Below are 20,586 nucleotides of genomic sequence, written 5' to 3'. Positions count from 1 at the left end.
GCAAATTGAATGTAGCCTCAAAACAACTTTTATCTCTTATTTTCTTTAGGTCAAATCGTATATTTTAAATCAATCAAAATTTTAATGATGTAAACAGAGAAATGTGAATTCGATTGGCAATTATATGTAACTTTCTCGTGTCGCTAATAGAATTAGAAGAAATTTAAAAGCCTAGATGATACGTGTGCCTAATGGCTTACAAAGGTTTAACTTGCAACAATTAGATATAAAAAAATTAAATATTGGTGACTAGTATGAATTTTTAGTAATTAAAATATTACTGTCACTCATTGAATGCTAGTTTTTCGACTCTTAGGTTTGAAACGAGAGCTCGCATCGATCCCAGACTTATGCGTTTAGGTCATATGAGATAGATAATTTAGTAGTATCTGACACAAGACGCATTAGGAATATATTACGTGACTGTTGGACTTATATATTTAAAAAAAAAGAATATGTTGTGATCTTTAGACACAATATCTAATTATATTTGAAAAATGTCCGAACCAGACCTCCAGACAGTTCCTAAAAATATGTTTATTAGACATTCAATGGGCAGAATGAGTTTCCAAGAACGCCATGACAAAAACAAAAAACACAATCCACATACCTGGTTGGCAGGTAAACCTTAGTGTTCCCTTTTTCGTTATTACCGATAGTCAACTCACGAGTGACGACATGTCTATCAAAATAAATTATCGATAAGTTGATTAACGTGTATAAGATATATTAAAAATGTCTTGGTAGATGACAATGAAGGAACTGAGGAAATAGTATAAAATTTGTAAAATAAACAAAGAATAACTAAAAACAAAAGTACAGTTATATAAAGCTGATTGAGTGGCTTTATATTTGATTTTGTGATTTGATGATACCGTGATTTTTATGGTATGCTTATCACTACCCACATAAGGTATGATTGGAAAAAAGTTAGAGTTATCTAAATATGTATATAAAAATCAATCTCTATTTCCCTTTGGCCATTACGTCACGCGTGACTGGATGAAACAATTTCCCTAATTATCTTTGTTGTGTTAACTAGTGTCTGGAGAAGGTATTTATTAAAGGAGAAATTATACAAGTTGAGCGGAACATTAGAAAATTTAAGAGAATTTATGACTATTTTCGCTCTTTTGACATATCGCCCGTGTGATCAATAAGAATTTAAGAGACAGCTGTGTTTTTATTAGTTTTTGATAAATAAAAATATGTATATTTCATTCTTCTGTATGTCACATAACACTTCGTACACGTGTATGTGATTGAAGTTCCAAACCGTTGGGCAGGGGCTTATTCTCTATCCCGCACGTTATTTTGACAGTGCGTAACAAGCTCGTAACACAACACATCATGTTTAGGACTATAGAAATTTGGCTTACAGAATACCATTCCACGCACATTTCTCAAGGATAACATGACTCGGCCGCGTTACGCGTTTACACTATCATACAGAATAAGGGCCCAGATGTTATTGAAGTTATTTATGTGTTTTCGGGTGGGTCCCTGGATGGTTTAGATTCACTATTGTACCCAGTTGTGCTGTACTCGGGTTCTAGGATATTATCTCCTTTTTAGGGCAGAACAACGTTTGTCGCGGCCGCTAGTGTGATATAATTTTAGTTCAGCTGAAAAATAGCCAGTAACAATAACATTTTAGTACAAAAAAGAAAATTAATTGTTATAAATGAATACGTATTTTAATTAAATTTATACCCATATCAACAGGTTTTAGTTTTAATAAATTTAATCTGTTAATTGAACATTCGAATAAAACTCGTTAACTTGAATTCGCGAAAGCCTTTCCCAAATATTGTATCAGTTTGTAATTACTGGCAAGAGTGTCAAGCCTCTCACTTTAGGGTCAAATTTAGGTTAATTTGAAGTGTTGCTAACCCTTAAATGATACAAAATCTTCTTATGACCTATAGCAAAAACTAACAATTGGCATCACGATGATAATATTTTCAGAATATGCTATAAAAAGTATCAATTCAGTGCATCTTCTCCTAAAGTACACATAATTGTAATTTGCAACCAACACTTTTAGGTAGATCATTTAATACGTAATTTTTTGGAACTTTAAAATTTTCAATAAGACTTAAAATAGATTTTTCAAAGAAATTATTGTCAAATCTCTGTATTATCCCGCCAGTAACTCATGCGCTGCAAAACAAAGATCAAATGTTTAAGGCCGTATTCTCGGAGGAAAGCCAAAGAACTGTCACGACACGAAACATCATAATTTTTTACAAAAGTAATAACCATAGGTCAATATCTAAGATTAGTAATTGGCCGTAAGAATATTGAGCTAAAAAAAATTAGATTTAGGGGTCACACATAACACCAAAAAGCGCGTAACAATATAACAAGGCATCCTGTTAGTATTAAATATTCAGTATCATTAATTTAATTTTACTACGAATAGGAACGAGTTAAACAAGTTTTGTAGATTTTGTTTTTTTTTTATAACTTTATTATTTATATTTAGTAGGTTTAGATGAATATGTTAAAAATATTAAGGTGAGGCGCCGAATGCTTTATGGGTCTGTTTTTATCTATTCTAACATAAATCATGTTATAATGTAGTGAAAATTTTAAAGACGTAATAATTAAAGTACTAACGGAATTTAATTTATTTTAAGATTGCCAATAGAAGATGGACAGTTACAAAACATATATATATATAAAAAAAAAAAATTCGTGCCCCTAAATAATTAATTACTACTTACCTATAGTTTACACTATTGACTGCTTCGGTGGCGTAGTTGTACGGTACGAGTACGACCATCGTGCTGAGGTTCTGGGTTCAAACCCGGGTTGGGTCAAAAATAATTGTATGGGTTTTTCAATCTTAAAAATTATTCAGTCACAGCTCAGAGTCAAGAACTTTGCGGTGTAATACCCCCGTGCCTTGGAAGGCAGGTAAAGCCGTTAGTCCTGCGCCGAATTTCTCTTCGGTCATGTCGGATTGTCGTCTCACCGACTGTCGGACTGTGGAAGTGAAGGAACTGAAAATGCACCTGTGTATTGCGCACCCACTTGTGCACTATAATATCTCATGCGTACCTGGCTGATCTCCGTTGAGATTGGTTCCGTGGCCAAAGTTAGGTTAGGAAGGAATCACACCTTATAATTCTCTTTAATGATGATGTCCACACTAGCCTTTGCCTGTATCATAGACATCGGTTTTAATATCACATATTTTATATTTTAATATATCCTAAATATAATAATAATGATTATAAAGTATAGGTGTGTGTGATTATAACATAAATTTACAACAAAACTTGAAAAAGATTGTCAATCTAACAAATATGTATATCAACGACAATCATGAATCATTGCGTGACCTAAATAGTTTTTTAAGTATAAACATGAGATCAATTAATCGATAATTCATAGAAAAATCTTTTGTATTATATAAGATTAGTACATATATATCGATGTATATGATCAAATTCAAATAAAACCAAGGAAATAAAGGGATTCGCTCGAGCACATCCGTCCCAAGAAAGGAAGCCCTAGTATGGACAATATATCACCCATGAAAAATTATTATTATTTTGAAATTACATAAAGAAATATAACTGACTAGTTTAAGATCCCATGACTGACTGTCTCCGTAAATATTCGAAAAACATGAATATTTTAGTTTCTCCTTTTTCAAATCTGAAGATTGTAGCAAGCTGCTGGTTCTATTTTGATATTTGGTTACAGTTTCTTTGACCGGATTAGTCACCACAGGGGTAGGACGTCTTTTGAACAGAGCTTTAAAACGCATATAGATAGCCTTGCCCTTTTTTAATAGGCGAAGACACGAATAAAACTAGTAAATAATAAAGGAAATTCCAATAATATAATTGACAGCAATCGTGTATCTTCATCGTGCTTAATTTCGCGCGCCTTTCTACTATAAGCCATTTTTGCATTGCATTTATTGATTCGCATGTCCGATATAGCGCGGTGTTAGTGTTACGAATGTATAGAAATGGCCATAATTAAATACAGTAACAAGATAATAAATAATATGACTAATATTTTAGAAAAATGATACCTATTTTATTTACATTATGAAAGTGAAAGCTATAGAGATGTTTGGATGTTTATTAAAAGTCACTGCTCAATGGATTTTAATAAATTAATTTAATGTTTATTTCACACAAGTGTTACAAGTATATTAGATTTATGTTCAACAGTACTTAAAATAAGAAAACCTGAGTTGTAAGGATTTGGAATTGGCATAAAGATAGACTATGACTTTTATTCTGGAATAGTAAGCAAGAGGATTCTTATTTTCAGAAAGGTCTCTCACGCTGACTACAGCTGCTAGCAATATGAATTTTTGTATCTGATCCTATGTCGTGCTAATAAAAATTGTATGCGTTTTCAAATGAGATGCGTTGTCAAATCATGCAATATTTACCCGAATAGTCATAGGATTAACTCTAGAATTATGATTAGATGAAAATAAGCTCGACAAATCAAAGTCTACTACATGAATCCCAAACAATGACTTTACCATTTTAGGGATATTGACGGTTATATTTGATGTAGGACAAAGCCTTTAGTACTTGACCTACCTGACAGAATGTGCTAAATTATAAAGCACGTAAAGCAAGTAAATAATAAGGTTAAAAAATTTAACGAACAAACTAAAGTAACTAACGGAGGCATTTAAAATACTTTCTACAACTAACTAACTAAACTACTTGAAACGATGGTACTTATCGAGCCCATAATGCACCATGGGCCAACTCTAAACCTATCGTGGCGTCTTCAAATATAACTGTTCAATGTCTACATATAAACGTAGTCCGCCAGCTTCCGCGCACGTCATTCTATCGAGGGGAACGCGCGCGCACGCATCCCGCTATTTTGACGTTCCAAAATTAAAAAAAATAGTGTTTTTGTTTTTTCTTTATTTCAAGTGCTTTAGTGTGGGTTACCAGCAATATAAGTAAGTATTTAAGTTGGTCGTTGACATTTATGGAATGTAGGTCAGGCGTTATATGAACGATACAACTGACTGTTTTTATTGGCAACATTGCTGTATTATTTATTTATTAAAAAGTACTTGTCTTTTAGGAATGCATTTAAAAATAAAGATATGTGATACTATTGCAAATATTATGGACTATTTTTTTTAAATTTTGTAATGGCAAAAAAGGTATGTTGTTTTAGATAAATAATATAATAATTTATTATTTACTTAAAATAATTAAACCAACGAATATTTTTATATTAATCCTAAATATTGTCGTGTTCAAATTACTAAAAGCATGTTTAGAGGAATCCAAAATATGCATTCTAAAGTTACGATACGTGTTCTTAATTTATTTTAAAGAAATCATTAAAGTACCCAAATGGCTTACTTGAATGTTTAACTTTATTAAATAGATGTATTTGTCAAATTCAAATTTCAATAATAAATGTCCATCAAGACGAAGGCTTTTTAACGCAAATATGAAGCCAAAGGTCAAGGCTGTATTAATTGTATTCGTATTATGATACAGACATATCCTCAGCATAAATAATAAGAATGAAATAAATAATCAGCAATTTATAAAACTATTGGTTTTTGAATCAAAACTTCCTATCCAATAGACATTTGATTAGCGAGGTTTTTAAATTTAATTATTTAGAAAAATTAAAATAAAACTATTTTTCGGATTTTATCGCGATTTTTATATTATAATTTTATCCGGAGGTTTCGAAGACTTTGCAGACTTCTTGATCATAAAAACCGAGATAACATCCGAAAAATAGTTTTACTCCATAATATCCGAAAAATATTTTTATTTTAATGTCTAACATTCGCGAAAACTTATTAAGAAATCATTATGATTTAAAATAAATAAAATTTTCAACGTTCTTTAATTTAAATGAATGTGGTTTTTAATGAATGTGTTAGAAAAGTATTATATTGCGATATAATGCCCGTTTTAACGAAATGATCAGCATTTCAGAAACTAATATAATATTTAATCCTTTAAAAATTATTCTAGGTAAGAACTCAGCAGATTTGCCGCCAAAATGCGCCAGTTAGTATTGGGTAAGTTTTTATCAATAATTTAATCTTGGTTTAATTAAAAACCTACTGTTTGTTAGGTATCTATAGATTTGTTATGCGGTATACTGTTGTGGTGGGACATATACCATACACATATAAAATCCATCTAAACTGTATTTTCTTTTTGATTTTTTTCCCTTTTTTATATAAATTTTAATATTAAGTTTTACTACTTATTTATGTTTACCGCCCAATTTGTGGCCAATAAATGTTTTTTTCTTTCTTTCTTTTCTTTGTATACCAAGGTACTGTCAAATAATGCAGATTTACATGCAAACAATATATGATTTTATTTTCATACATTTTTCTCAAGGTTGCTTTACCAGAATAAATTTCAATTATAATTTTTTCCGTAATAAAGTAACGTAATATTATATTAATTCAAGATTTTGTATATTTGGTATCTAAATTTATCTAAATCCGCTTTTTTCATTACATGTAATGTTTAACATCAAATATGCACGCACTTCTGCATATTAATTATAAGAAGACATTTAGGCTAAGGTAACAAAAAAACAATTAGATAGATACCTTAATCCAATATTTTTCATTCAATACCATAAGCATTGCACAAAATTGTGTTATATTCTATAGAATTCGATATTTCTCATGCGGCAAGTAGGTATGTTTGTTCTCGACTCCGTTAATTCAAGGCTGCAGCGAGTACATAATTATTCGTGTCTTTACCGGTATTGTCATTGGATAATATCTTTGGAATCTATCGTACTAAAGTTGGTCACAGTATTTTACTCTAAAAAATTTTATAGGTACGTAAGGTGTATCTTTTAGTAGTTTTTTGATCTATGGTTTATTTTCGAGTAAAACTATGTTCGAATGCAAACGTAAACAAAATATTTATATTGTTTTCAACTATCTTATAACATGTCATCGAAAAATCAAATGACAGATGACACAATAAGATTGATTTTTGTTTAACAAAATATCTTTTGATAACTTTGTGTAGCGGCACTTTATATCTAATTAAGTGTTGCTCACTGCTACACCCGCGTGCAAAGCCTCACCCTAAAACCATATAGCGCTACATAGCGTCACTTCGACGAAAAAAAAATAAAATTAAAATGCCTTATTTTCTATTGGAGCAAATTATCGGGATAAAAAGTAACCTATGTGATAATCCAGGATATGTCCTACCTGTATGTCAAATTTCATCCAAATTCCTTCAACTGTTTCTGCGTTTACTTCGAACAAACATCGAAACATTAGAAACTAGTAAGATAAGAAGTAAATTTCTCTCTTTAAAAAGAAATTTCACAGTCGAAGTATTTGCATATCCAATTCGCCCAATGCATTGCTGTGAAGTCCGTGTCTATTTATGACCATTACCTAATAGGCAGAGAATCAGTGAAGTCATCGCACTGACCATCGTTTGATGTGATTTTTATTAGCTTGGATGACAATTGTACAAATCAAATATTTTTGCCTCAGTTGGCTGTTTGGCAAAAATACTTACGTTATTATTTAGCGTAGTTCAAAATTAATTGTTAAGTATTGATCGGTAATCGGAAAACATCTGTTTTGAGATAAGAATCAATAATTTTCAAAATCGGATCTGTAATTCTGGAGGTATACTTTCAACGATAAAACTCACAAAATTAATCTTTTTAAACTATTTAATCATAGATGGGACGAATGTGATCTGTTCTAAACAAATGGAAAATCAGCTCATGCCTCTACCAGTAATCACAAAAATAAACCTTATTGACGAGTATACAATAACATAACTAAATCTACATAACTTATCCAAGCCGGTATAAATTAATTTCGCAGGTCCACGTCTGTATTAAACGACCAATGTACAAATCTAGGACAGCACTTAAAATTCAATTTTATTTGTAAACAAATACATAAAATACGTGTTAATGTTGTTAGTGGGCTACCATAACTGGCTGACTTCAAGGCATTGTTTCCATTACAAAATTGGAATGCTCTTGGCCTATTCTCTAACGTTCGTGTTAGTTTCCTCGTACCCTTTATACAGGCTTCAAACTATTATGTATACTATATACAAGATATACTAAGTATACCATATAAAAAGCCGATATAAAGGGTAAATGGAATGGAGTGCATACCACGAGTGAATCTAACCTCTATAATGTCCATATTGTACTTACTTCGTACTTCCACCACATCGCTCCAGTGGACAACTTCCATATTGTACTATAATGTATATAATGTATGAATGAACTTTGACGTTTAATGGTATCAAATTAGTAGGGAAATATGTAGCGGGTCTTTAATCCAGGAAAAACTTTGTCACTGAGCCGAAGCCGCCAGAAAAAGCTAGTATTTTAAAATTTAATTACCAGGAAAAACTTCAACAAACGTCTTATGTCGATAAAGGTTTCCATCACATTACTTCGCGCTGGTCAAATACATGTTACTTAGTTGGCGAACTCGTTGTCTTTTAGTTAACGAAGTGCTTCCTTTCCTTGTAGATGATGTTGGACTGAAATTTTGATCCTAAAGATATTAGCTATCATACATACTACATAGCTATCACAATATTTGCTATTAATTGTTTTACGCAGGATGTTTCATAAAAAATATCTCAGTAAAATTAAAATAACAAATATAAAGGCACTGCAACCTAGCATTATCCGCCCATAATAAAATAGAGAATTAATAGAATTCCGTAGAACACGTTGTTAAACTCACCTGCATATGGTTTTTATAATGGAGTTTGTGCAATATTTCACTATTATTATGAAGTGGCTAGGCAAATTGTTATATGGTACGCGTAAACCATTTTATGGTCCATGTTTAGTTTTATTTGGAAATATTTATGATAGGCGCTTGCGCATAGTAAATCTATAAAGAGATAAAATAAGAAAGTTGTGGTGTTTACATACGGAGAAACTGTATACACAGAATAGGTTCAAACAATTTGACATGGGTGTTGACTAAAGGCTGTAAAGGTAACCAAAGGTAGTTAAACTTAAATATTAGGTAATTCGGAAATGTAGCATTATGAATCATAATATACAAATATTAGGTTGACTCCTCTCCAGATGAGATAAGCTACTTCCTTCCTAATGATATTAGTGATGTTTTGAAATATAACCGATTTGACTTTGACATTATGACCTGCTCATACAGAGTTATGGGGATTTGTTGAAATTTAGAATCACGATAGTTCGACGAGAACCAATAGATCTCTTATTGAACAGTTAATTTTAATGAAACAAATAGACTGATATCAATTTTAAAAGTCAGTATATTCTGTTACTTGTTCCTCGCACCTTTTAGTTTCTTATTCAGCTATATTTAATCTACAAATGTGGAAACTTTACGATTTTATTATATATATAGATTAAGTATTAATTCTGTTCTATTTACTTATAATTTGTTTCAAGTTTACAATTTAATCAATGAAGAGGAACGAATGATGTCATTACTAATTCCTACTATTTGTTTTATTTGAAAACAAATTACGAATCAATTGAAATTCGGCTCGTGTATAAACTAAATGGACTTTGACAATTGTTATTTAATGATATAATATTACATTTCCTTATTAGATTTGGAGTTAGAAAGACAACAATATAAATAAAATACATTTATTTTTATTAAATCACAGTCACTATTCAACGAATCGTATAAAAAACATTTTTTTATAATATTAATAATTGAATATTTATAACCGTTACATACCAATGTTAGATGTCAAAACAGCAATTTTACAGGTTTATAGAATAAGAAACATAAATATCAACGCATATTTAGAAAGAAATTCTAGTCCCCGAAGAGAAGTAAGTTCTAGTCATATCTTCTTAGTAGAACATGCGTTGACAGAAAATTATGAGCGGAGCAATAGGTTTTCCCATCATCAATTTCGAATAATATTTAGTTAATTTAAACCCAATAATAAGTACAAATTTAACTATTTTAGAAAATCTGTTAGCGATACTGATTTGTGTGATGAAATCTTAAGGAGTCTCTGTAAGCACAAGCCATTTAAATTCAACTACCATAATTGTAGACATCCGCCATTTTAATAAAAATTCTGTATGCGACAAGACTGCATCGACACGTGTGTTGGATATAAAATAACCATATTTATAGTAATATTATCGTTGTATTTGCTTCTGTTCACTTGAATGTACTGATTGCAAAGCACAATGCCTATGCTTCGTCTTTTATTCCGATCTTATAATCACGAGTAAAAACGTGGATATTTTCTAAATTTGTTTTATCTTACTTACGATCAATGTCAGGAATACTCGAAATCTCTATCATAGGAGTCGTGACGGAAGAACGTGAGGAATGTTCCTCCGATTTCATGATTCGCGGACAACAACTTGGAACGTGTGACTTATTTTTGCACAGTGAAATTGTTAAGGCGATACCTCAAGGTCCATTTTCATACATTTTGTTTCGGCTTTAATCTGGGTAACTAAACAAGTATTTCGTCATATTAAATTTTAAAGGCCGAAATATCCATGATTATTAATTATTTTTACGTTTTTCTTTCAACTGCGAGAACTAATCACTAACTAGACGTGAATTTAAATTCTTTACTTGCCAATACTTGTTTAGTTACCCAGATTAAAGCCGAAACAAAATGTATGAAAATGGACCTTGAGGTATCGCCTTAAATAAGTTTTTCAAGAATTATATCTGAAAATCGAATGATTGTTGACATAATGCTCCTGTTTAAACCTAAGGTTTAAACCAAATGCTGATTAATCGTCTTCATTCTTAAAAATAATTAGAACAGCCAGTATTTTAACTAATAACTCCTTTTACACTTCGTCACATAAAAAAAATTATAGTAAAAAAATAAAACCCTGATTAAATTAATTTTTAATTATAAATGTCTAAGGCTCCAGATCATTAACAATATTAATAGCGCCGCATACTTTGTTAGTTTCCATTTAGTTGTGAGACTAGACCGAGATTGCTTTCCCAGGCGGTATGCGTTTAGAGAGCTTGGTATCGCCTACAAAACAAGATAACATTTTAACGATTTTGTTTTTTATATAAATGTCAATAGAGTTGGGTTTTAAATTCACGATTTCACATTTATTAATCGACAATAATAAAATACATAAAGAATTTCGAAAGTGTCTTATCGGACGATGACCTTTTAAATGAATGCTAGCTAATTTATTATATCCATCGATATTACGACAATATTTTAAAATTTAAAACGTAAATTTTTATCTCGATACATATAATTTCAATAAATTAAACAACCAACCTTCAATGCGCTGTAAACACACCGGGCCTAAGTCAAAAATCAAATTCTCGTTATTTAACTACAACTTTTTTGCTGACCGTGCGATACGTTTAAAAGCACAATAGTATAAGGTCAGGGAAGTACATTCACCGTATGCTTACGTCGTGTTTTACTCGGGTTTATTCACAAAATTATCATTGCTCATTACCGGGAACCAACGTGTGTTAGAAAGGAAGTGAATTTCTGGCATACTCATTACTTAATGTTGTTAGATGTAACGTGCAATCAATTGGTCGTATTTTTGTTTTGCGACTTCGTTCGCGTGGATAAAATTTCCAATATCCGATTATATTTTGTCCAATTGTGAAGATTACATGAAAATCAGTTCAGTAGTTTCGTAGATGCGCTCACAAAAAAAACAAACGCACAAAAAATAATTCTAAAATAGCTGATTTGTACTCTTATTAATTTACCTTACTGTTTATTACTTTTTTTCAATGTACAAACATACAGGATTCTACTGTTTTGTTATATGTAGAGATATAAACAAGCAAGTGGGTCAGCTGATGTTATCTCCACTGGTTATAACGACAGTTCCTAGAGAGACGTGTTTGGTTGTGGACTATTGGAAGAATTATTAATGTTTAATTTCCCTCACAACACGAAATGCAACAGTAAGCCGTCATATTGGCTTTTCGTGAGATAAGTGGTACGGAAAACCACCTTTTTCTAGATAGATAAATATGTATTATGTACAGTATGGTTATACGAATATGGTTCAAATATGTGAATTAAAATTTAAAGTTTATTGCACTCCACAATCATTTTATACAAAAGATGTTACATTTAATACATGTGACATAATCATGGACCCTTAAATTCTGATAATCTGTACTAGTTCCTCGAGAAGAGTGAGGCCTAAATCCTCTCAGAAAAGGAGGTTCATGCTCAGAATAATATATAAAAGGTTGGTGTTTTATTAGTCAATGACATGGTTATACAATTAAGTCCCTTTTTGAAACCTTCGTCATAGATTCTGATAAGTATAACAATTGACAAAATTAGCTTCATTAGAGTGAGGGGTCAGAACAATTTGATTTTCTATCTCAAAACCATTAAATACTTGGTAGGAGCTTGGCGCTTAAATCAATGCTACAAAAACTCGAGTCGTCCAGAAAGTAGGGTCAAGGACTATAAAGATGCAATAAAACTATAAATATTTTCGTTTGTAGCAGAATAATTTATCAACATTATTAATGGTATTCAGTTTTGTATACTTAATGGTCCTAGCAGGGTGCCGTGAGCTATTTACAGCTGATAAAATATGGTCAGTTAATAATATATTTAAAAAGATCGCTATTGAAATTTGCGTACTTCAGATTTTAACGGAGACAAACGGCACGTAGAGATAGTAAGTTGTTATTATTCCCCATAGACATTCTAATAATATTATACCATTTATGTATTTATCGAATTTTATACTTTCGTCTGACGTTCGATAGACGCTTTAAAAAAATATATGAGCTGAGAATAAAACTGTTCTAAATTCAAAAGCAATGAAATTCATTAACTTCGAGAAACCTTAACAGCCAGATAGTGTTATAATTGTATTAAAACAACGTATGTTGCCCTTACATTGGTGATTTTAAAATGGAAGTCGATCTCAGATCTTACAAGAATGCACAATCCAGCACAGTCGTAGCAACATAATGGTACCGTTGCAAATCTCGACCGTGACTGCAGGCCACATGGCGTGCAACATTTAACCACCGCAATTAGGCGGCGCACTGCACTTTTATAATTAAAAACAATATCTAATTATTTTGAGATATCGCTTGACTAGTGTTCTATGCGAAGCGCAGTGGCGTGACTTTCGGAGCAATGGCTGCATAATAATAAGTGACGGGAGAGTTTACGATTAATTAATCAATTTGTTTTGAGTAAAATTTCAAATCGATAGCTACAGTTTTACTTATAAACTTGTTTTAGTGTTAAGAGGTGGTTAAGAATTGCATATATAGCTGCCAAAAACATCACCTTATTAAGAGGCAAGATGGCGGGTTTTGACTTATAACGAATCGAGTACATTTGTAAGCTTTGCGAAATTTTTATAAGTAAGACTGTTAGTGTATTGAACTTTTTAATAAACAAAGCTTAAGTTGACACTTAATACCTTGTATTCAGTTGAATCAGCGTTGTTTAATAAACAAAACTTAGCTGTCAAAAACCGGCATATACTGTGACTTAAGATATCACTTGAAATGTTGTTGATATCTGTTTATAAAATAGCAACGATCTTAAGATAATGGCTTTATTTGACAGCTTCTCAGGTGATATCGCAGTTCACAGTGAAATTGAGTTGGATCTATTAATATGGTCCTTAGATAGGTTATCCTCATTAAGAAATAAGTCACGGGTTGTAACGATCCTCGTAAAGAGGCATTTGTTAAGGTTTTAAAAATAGAATACCAAAATGCAGTTCGAAATTTGAAAATATTCGATATTATCTTTACCGTCTGTTCGTGAGCATTTAAAAGGTGTGAAATTTCTCGATTCGCTAATGGCTGTAATAGTTTTAATTCGTTTTGAAGCGCCAAAACCGCTTTCGTTTATTTTTTGTTGATATCAATTTTGGAAACAATATTCATTCGTCGTGGAAGTAATAGCTTTCCTACCAAATTAAAGTTTAGAACTTCAATAAGTATTCGTGGAATATAATATAAAAGGAGTTAGTAATCAGGTAATACGGATAAAATAAATTCCATTATATTACTTGGAATCAGTTTGTAGGAGGAAAAACATTAGTATTTTAAATTAACTTCAATAAGTAGAATCAACTTGAATGCGTGAATCGAAAGGCTATATAGAGATATCGAGTAACACTCGTGTTTTGGTAATAATTAAAATATAATTTAGTGTGACTGTATCTAAAAGCTTGATGAATATACCTTCATCGCAGTTGTGAATGACACGCACGCAAAATTGTCCTTTTGTTCGTTAGATGGATTGTTTTTATTAATAAAACTTCTAAATCATGATATAAATCATCGATAAAGTGGTCGTATTTGACATTAGACGGCTTGTTAACTAATGTGTCTGTCACTTCGTCGATGCAAAATTGTATGAACCATCGTCGAATCCGTTGTATATCTGACAAGAGAAAATATAGATAGATACTAATTTAGGTATGCATAAAAAATAAATCCTACTAATATTAGAAAGTTTCTGAGGATGGATGTATGTATGGATGTATGTTTGTTCCTCTTTCACGAAAAAACTACTGTGTTCAGTATGATGATAATTGATGATTTGGATGAAACTTTACAGTAATATTGGTTATACATCAGAATAACACATAGACTACAATTTGTAATGATTTTGTGTAATTTGGTCATAATATAATGTGTATATCAATAAAGTCGGAAAAAATATATTCCGATAAACTCCATCACGCGGGCAAAGCTGGTAGCAAAAGCTAGTAATAAATACATTTATATCAATGTTTTGCGTTACATGTCATTTTAACATTTATATATGTTAGGAAAAAGGGAAAGAAATATTCGCGCATGCGTAATAAATCACAAGCAATTTATTTATATAGAGGCACGTATATACAAAATACCAATTCCATTAATCGCGAACTTCGGTGTGACGTTAAGTAAATACACATTAAAATTTAAACACGTTCATTTAATCTTAAAACAAACGATCTTCGGTATCACGTTAAGTAAATACACTTTAAAACCTAATTTAGTCTTAAAATAAACTTTAATGATTGCACTTTCGTCGATAGGTCCTGATTAACAGTTATATGTAAACATGCTTGGGTACCGTTATCTGGACTCGACCTACATTTTTGCATGTCGACATGAGAACTTGTCTCGAAACGATGTCACTCAAATTAAACTGTTACTGATTGGAAAGGATAAACAGGGCTAATTCATACTTTTATTCTTCAATTTGCATACTTTCATAATTTCTATTTGAAATACTCGTTTCGAGGCCGCCATGTGAAGTTGTTACGTTTTTAGAACTTGTTTGTGAGAACAACAATGGGACAGTAAGGACGATTGGGTCGTCTAGAAGTCAAACAAGTTGCTTTTTGTTTGTTTCGCTGTTTTTGGATTCTTTGGACCGACTGTACTTCATTATAACTTCACAATATGCAGACAGAGTAAAGTTAATAGCAAATACCTTGTTATTTATGTTATTGCTTATTTTTAATTTCGTTACTCTTTCTACAAACTAGCAATATATTGGTTTTAGTAATAAAAAACGATATTATTTCCTTAATACGTTGTAATTTTTATTTAATTGTATTTCCAGTGCTGGTACTGGCCGTTGGCCTGAGCAGCGCACGATGGGTCCGACAAGGAAAGTCCGAACAGCCAAAAGAAACCAGCTTCATTGGAGAAGCAACGAGCGAGCTTTCTACAGCTATATTCCAGGTAACTAATAACTAATGTTTATTTGATAGTGATTCTGGTTTAACGATAAAATAGTAATTAAGTATTATCAAACAACATCGAAGAAATTTTATTGAGATTAATAATTATAATGTTTCCATAATGAATAGTGGTATACCATGTTACTTTACTTTCTGTATAATTAATTACTTTTCGTTTTTGTCTCCAGGGCTACATCGATGACAGTAACAACATTGCATTCTCGCCACTCGGATACTCAGCAATTCTCGCCATCTTGGCTGAAGGTGCTAAAGGAGAGACAAGGGAACAGCTCGTCACTGCTTTGCACCTTCCTGAAGACCGCGAGCTCACCAGACGAACCTACCGCTACATCATGGAAAGACTTAAAAACACACATGAATATAAATACAATCAGCCGGAGCTTAAAGAACTTTTTCTCACATTTTACAAAAAACTATACCATATTTGATGACTATAAAAGGTTTTAGAGAGCTGTTATCTCACCTCGATGTTAGTCCGTCGAGAGATACAATCCGGAACATGAAATACATGTTGATGAAGACGAAGATGATAAGGAAGAATTCACGATTCACATCCCGGAAAAGAATCCTGATGACAAAATTCGATGACTATCCCCCGGAACTAACACCACCCAAGGAGTCTGATGAGAAACTGATTTCGTACGTCAACGAAGACATTCCTAAACAAGTTGATGTTACTCACATTGATTACAAACCTGCTAAGAATATTAAAGAGAAGATCAAGTTAGTAAAAACGTTTGAAAAACACGAGGATTCTGCGGATGAAGAAGAGACTATGTTAGCTGTTGAGGCTAGAAATCACGCCAAGAGTTTGAAATACTTGAACAACAAACATGATATCTCCTCCAGTCTTTCTGTTAACAGCGTTGGAAAGAAATCTGGCACACGTATGGAATTATTTTATATATTTCACTCGTATAATATAAGCAATAAAATCGCTTTAATGTTTAATATATTTTGTCATATTCGAGCAGTATAAAGTAATACAGTTCAGCAATAACTGAATCAGTAGTCATTTAAGTTAAAAGTTTGACTTTGCACGACAATGATAAATATTGTACACTCCTCTTTAACCGACTTATGGGCCCTTTGTTAAAATTACACGTAAAATTTATTCAAATCAGAAAATAATTTAACAATATAAACGTGTGGTATGGATTTTAAAATTTTAAATTGTATTATTACAGGTTCAGTGTCAACTTCCCTCATGTTAATTTTCAACGGCATGTACTTCCGCGGCTCTTGGAAGAAACCCTTCGAACTCGTCGAGCCTGGCTTGTTCTACAAGTCCAGCTCGGAGAAGAAACAAGTATCCATGATGAAGACTATCGGCAAATTTGGAGACCTCTTACATATCCGCTCTTGATAGTGAAGCAGTTCGTCTTCCTTATGATGTGAGTATATATTTGAATAAATAATAGCTTGGCTAGTGAACACGGAAGGTTGGTAGGTCTTAAAACATTTCTGTCGTTTGATAGTGGATACGCCACCATATCACCCAAAAATTCCTGTCTGTCGTTTAATTGCTTCTTATGAACTACCAAAAGGTGCTAGTATTTGTTCAATATGTTGATAATTATAGATATACATTCTGAAATATAACTAGGTAGTTTTAAAATGAGTAACATGAAATCGAAATAAGGCATTATTTATTTATCATCTGCAACGCTTACAATAGATCCTTAAAACTTGCTTGGAATAATACCAATTTCTGCCTTCCAGGGTGGTCGTTACGCACTGCTCCTGGTAGTGCCAAGGTCCAGGGACGGACTCACACGCCTTATCGCTGACTTGCCTGCTGTCACCCTGGCAGACATCAAAGACAGCATGCGTGAGGAGGAAATTCAATTGTCAATACCTTCGTTCTACGTCGAAACTACTACTAAGCCGATTGCTGCGTTGGCTAAGGTAATATTTTGTTAAGCTTGTAATAAATGTATTATAATGATTGAATGAATTGTATCCCAATGTATCAGTTATTCAAAGATACATCTTCACGCTGAAATTTAAAGGAAATAATATTTATAACTTTGTTTATACGGATTTGAGGAACTATTTTTGTTTTAGTACATTGCTAATGAAATATTATAATGGACCCCCATAGACTATTTTACGAAGATTTATTTTATTTCTAATGAAAAAAAAATGTAAACAGCTGATCTAAAAGGTAAAGTTAAGAAATATAATATAAGTTGGACATGTCAACTATAAAAGCATACTAAACAACCAAAATTTGGCTAGGAAATACTTAGATTTTTGTGATGCTCACATACAAAATAACTTTTATAAAATTTTGTATTACAAATTTGTCCCAACAGTTCGGAGTGAGCAGTATCTTTACCCGTGACGCGGACCTCTCCGGCATGTCTTCAGACGACGGCCTGTTCGTGCAAGAGCTGGTGCAACATGTCTCAGTACGAGTTGATAACGCTGAATCTTCGGCATCTGAGCTCAGTGGTTGGTATTATTATAAATTTTGGAAATGACATTAAATCTTCGCGCATCAACGTTGTGTGTGAGGTATATGGTGTGTTTTAATATACTAACGACATCTAAATTCTTGGATGAGTCCGATGGATGAAGGCGGCTCAGAACCGGTTCCTATGGCAACAATGGGAGTGGCCTATGTCCAGCAGTGGACGATTCCCGGCTGAAACAATGATAATGATGATGATCTAAATTCTAACTATCTAAAATTTTATTATTGTAACATACAAAACACTTCTAAATCCCAACCACATTTTAGGCTGATTATGATAATTTTATTTTTAATAGGACTATACAACATTTTAGTTATCAATATTATTGCTTTAAAGGTAGAACCTGTTAAAATCTTAAATTCTGCTATAGTTACTCTAATATCCATATTAAATTTAAGATGTTTTTACACATTGATGTTATAATGCGTGATGCTCATATTTTTTTCTTTAGCTGATTTAATTCTTGTACTGCAAATTTCCTAGATAATATGAATAGAAAATATTTACTGACATAATGTTATATTTTCAGTTGCAAACCCTGCCATCGAGATGTCAAAGAACATGCCAATATCTGAAGTGAAGCAACCACGTCGCTTCAGTGCTGACCATCCGTTCATCTTCTTCATCATGGACACCCTGGACAACCTCGTAGTAGTCGCCGGCAAGGTCACCGACCCTGAACAACCAGCTCCTTTCGACTTCTAAAATCGCATTATAATTATTAACGGGTTCAAAAAAATTTCTGATTGTTTCTGCGTTTCCCCACCCATTGTTCGTAAGCCGTTATTTATTTCGTGTATCTCTTTGCTGTGCAGTGTTATGATTCTTCGTTGCAAGATCCAGACGCATTTGATAATGAAAAAGTACACAGCGTAGATTAAGTTAGTTTAAGGTATTATTTATTCGTACATTTTGTGATAATTAAGAATAAATTATTTATTTACTGATTGGCTGTTTTTCTATAACGTGTAAATAAACTTTCTTCGTCAAACGAAACACATACGCCTAATAAAAATTATTTGCGGGTAGATAGATTTTTAAAACATACAAAAATACTTTAAATAAATCATTAGTGTAACGGACGCGCTGGTCGTGCTGGAACGCTATATTTTTAAGTCAAAGATTCAAAATGGAAGCCAACAAAGAAAATTTTAGATTGAAACCAAAAACTAGAATCCCATTACCGCAACAACCGCTACCAGCCTTACCGAAACACTTGTTAAAAGAAAATAAAGGTAAAACAAACGAAACTAAAAGGAAACCATTAAAAACTATCCAATCTGATAATATAAAAGCGGGACCAAGCAAAGATATCACTACAAAAGTTAAAAAGCAAAAATATTTTACGCTCGACACAAGGTACGTCACTAGTGTTTTACGGAAAACGGGAACAATAGTATCATTTCTATAAGTGACGAAGAAATTGACGGAAAAATCTACTTACTTCGCCGATAATACGCAACGAAACTGTCTCGGCGAATCGAAAATTGCTGTTACACCTACGGTCAGAGCTGATACCTTAGAACCAAATCGTATAAGGAACATAAAGCGTAGTTTAAAAGGCCTCACAGCAGGAGCTGCAAGGATTGTCGCCATTGGCTAAACAAGAGAAAAAGCTGAAGAAAGAGCGAAACGTCGGTTGTATTTTACCGAACGGATACAAGATAGGCTACAATCACCTGACTATTGTAAGTATTTTTAATTTAAGATACCTCAAGGTCCATTTTCATACATTTTGTTTCACCTTTAATATGGGTAACTAAACAAGTATTGGCAAGTAAAGAATTTAAATTCACGTCTAGTTAGTGATTAGTTTTCGCAGTTGAAAGAAAAACGTAAAAATAATTAATAATCATGGATATTTCGGCCTTTAAAATTTCGTCATATTAAATTTTAAAGGCCGAAATATCCATGAATTTAAATTCTTTACTTGCCAATACTTGTTTAGTTACCCAGATTAAAGGTGAAACAAAATGTATGAAAATGGACCTTGAGGTATCGCCTTAAAGTAATGTTCCCATAGCATTATAATGAAGGTAGTTTAAAATTGAATAATAAAATTATCCTTTGTATTTTTTATTATTAAAGCAAATGATTATCAACAATAATTAATATATGTATAGTACATACGTTAGCGGTGATAGCTTAGTTGATAGTGGTATAGATTGCTGAGAGGATTGTCTACGGGTTCAAATACGTAGAGCACACACCTCGGACTTTTAAAAAAATTAAGTTCTCTATATGAATTTTGAAGGTGTGTCAAATCAACTTATCCACATTAGGCCAGCTGGTGGACTAAGGTCTTATCCCTTTCAGTAGTAAAAGCCCGTACCCAGCAGTGGGACAGTATGTAATACGGGGCTGATAT

The 20,586-nt window shown here is 32.3% G+C and overlaps 1 protein-coding gene across 1 annotated transcript; it reads left to right on the top strand.

Annotated features, from left to right (window-relative positions):
• Positions 1 to 4,822: 4,822 nt before the first annotated feature.
• Positions 4,823 to 18,941, top strand: LOC115451601 (plasminogen activator inhibitor 2, macrophage). Its single transcript, XM_030179960.2, is given in 11 exon segments — positions 4,823 to 4,957; positions 6,006 to 6,052; positions 15,597 to 15,718; positions 15,906 to 16,145; positions 16,147 to 16,320; positions 16,322 to 16,625; positions 16,926 to 17,077; positions 17,079 to 17,132; positions 17,461 to 17,646; positions 18,057 to 18,195; positions 18,748 to 18,941. Coding segments are annotated over 10 exon segments (1,566 nt in total). The 5' UTR covers positions 4,823 to 4,957; positions 6,006 to 6,033; the 3' UTR covers positions 18,924 to 18,941.
• The last annotated feature ends 1,645 nt before the right edge of the window (positions 18,942 to 20,586 follow it).

This window comes from Manduca sexta, chromosome 6 (assembly GCF_014839805.1).
Source record: "Manduca sexta isolate Smith_Timp_Sample1 chromosome 6, JHU_Msex_v1.0, whole genome shotgun sequence".
Taxonomy (NCBI): Eukaryota; Metazoa; Arthropoda; class Insecta; order Lepidoptera; family Sphingidae; genus Manduca; species Manduca sexta.
The sequence above is the reverse complement of the archived record's forward strand: the minus strand, read 5'-3'. Positions and strand labels throughout refer to the sequence as shown.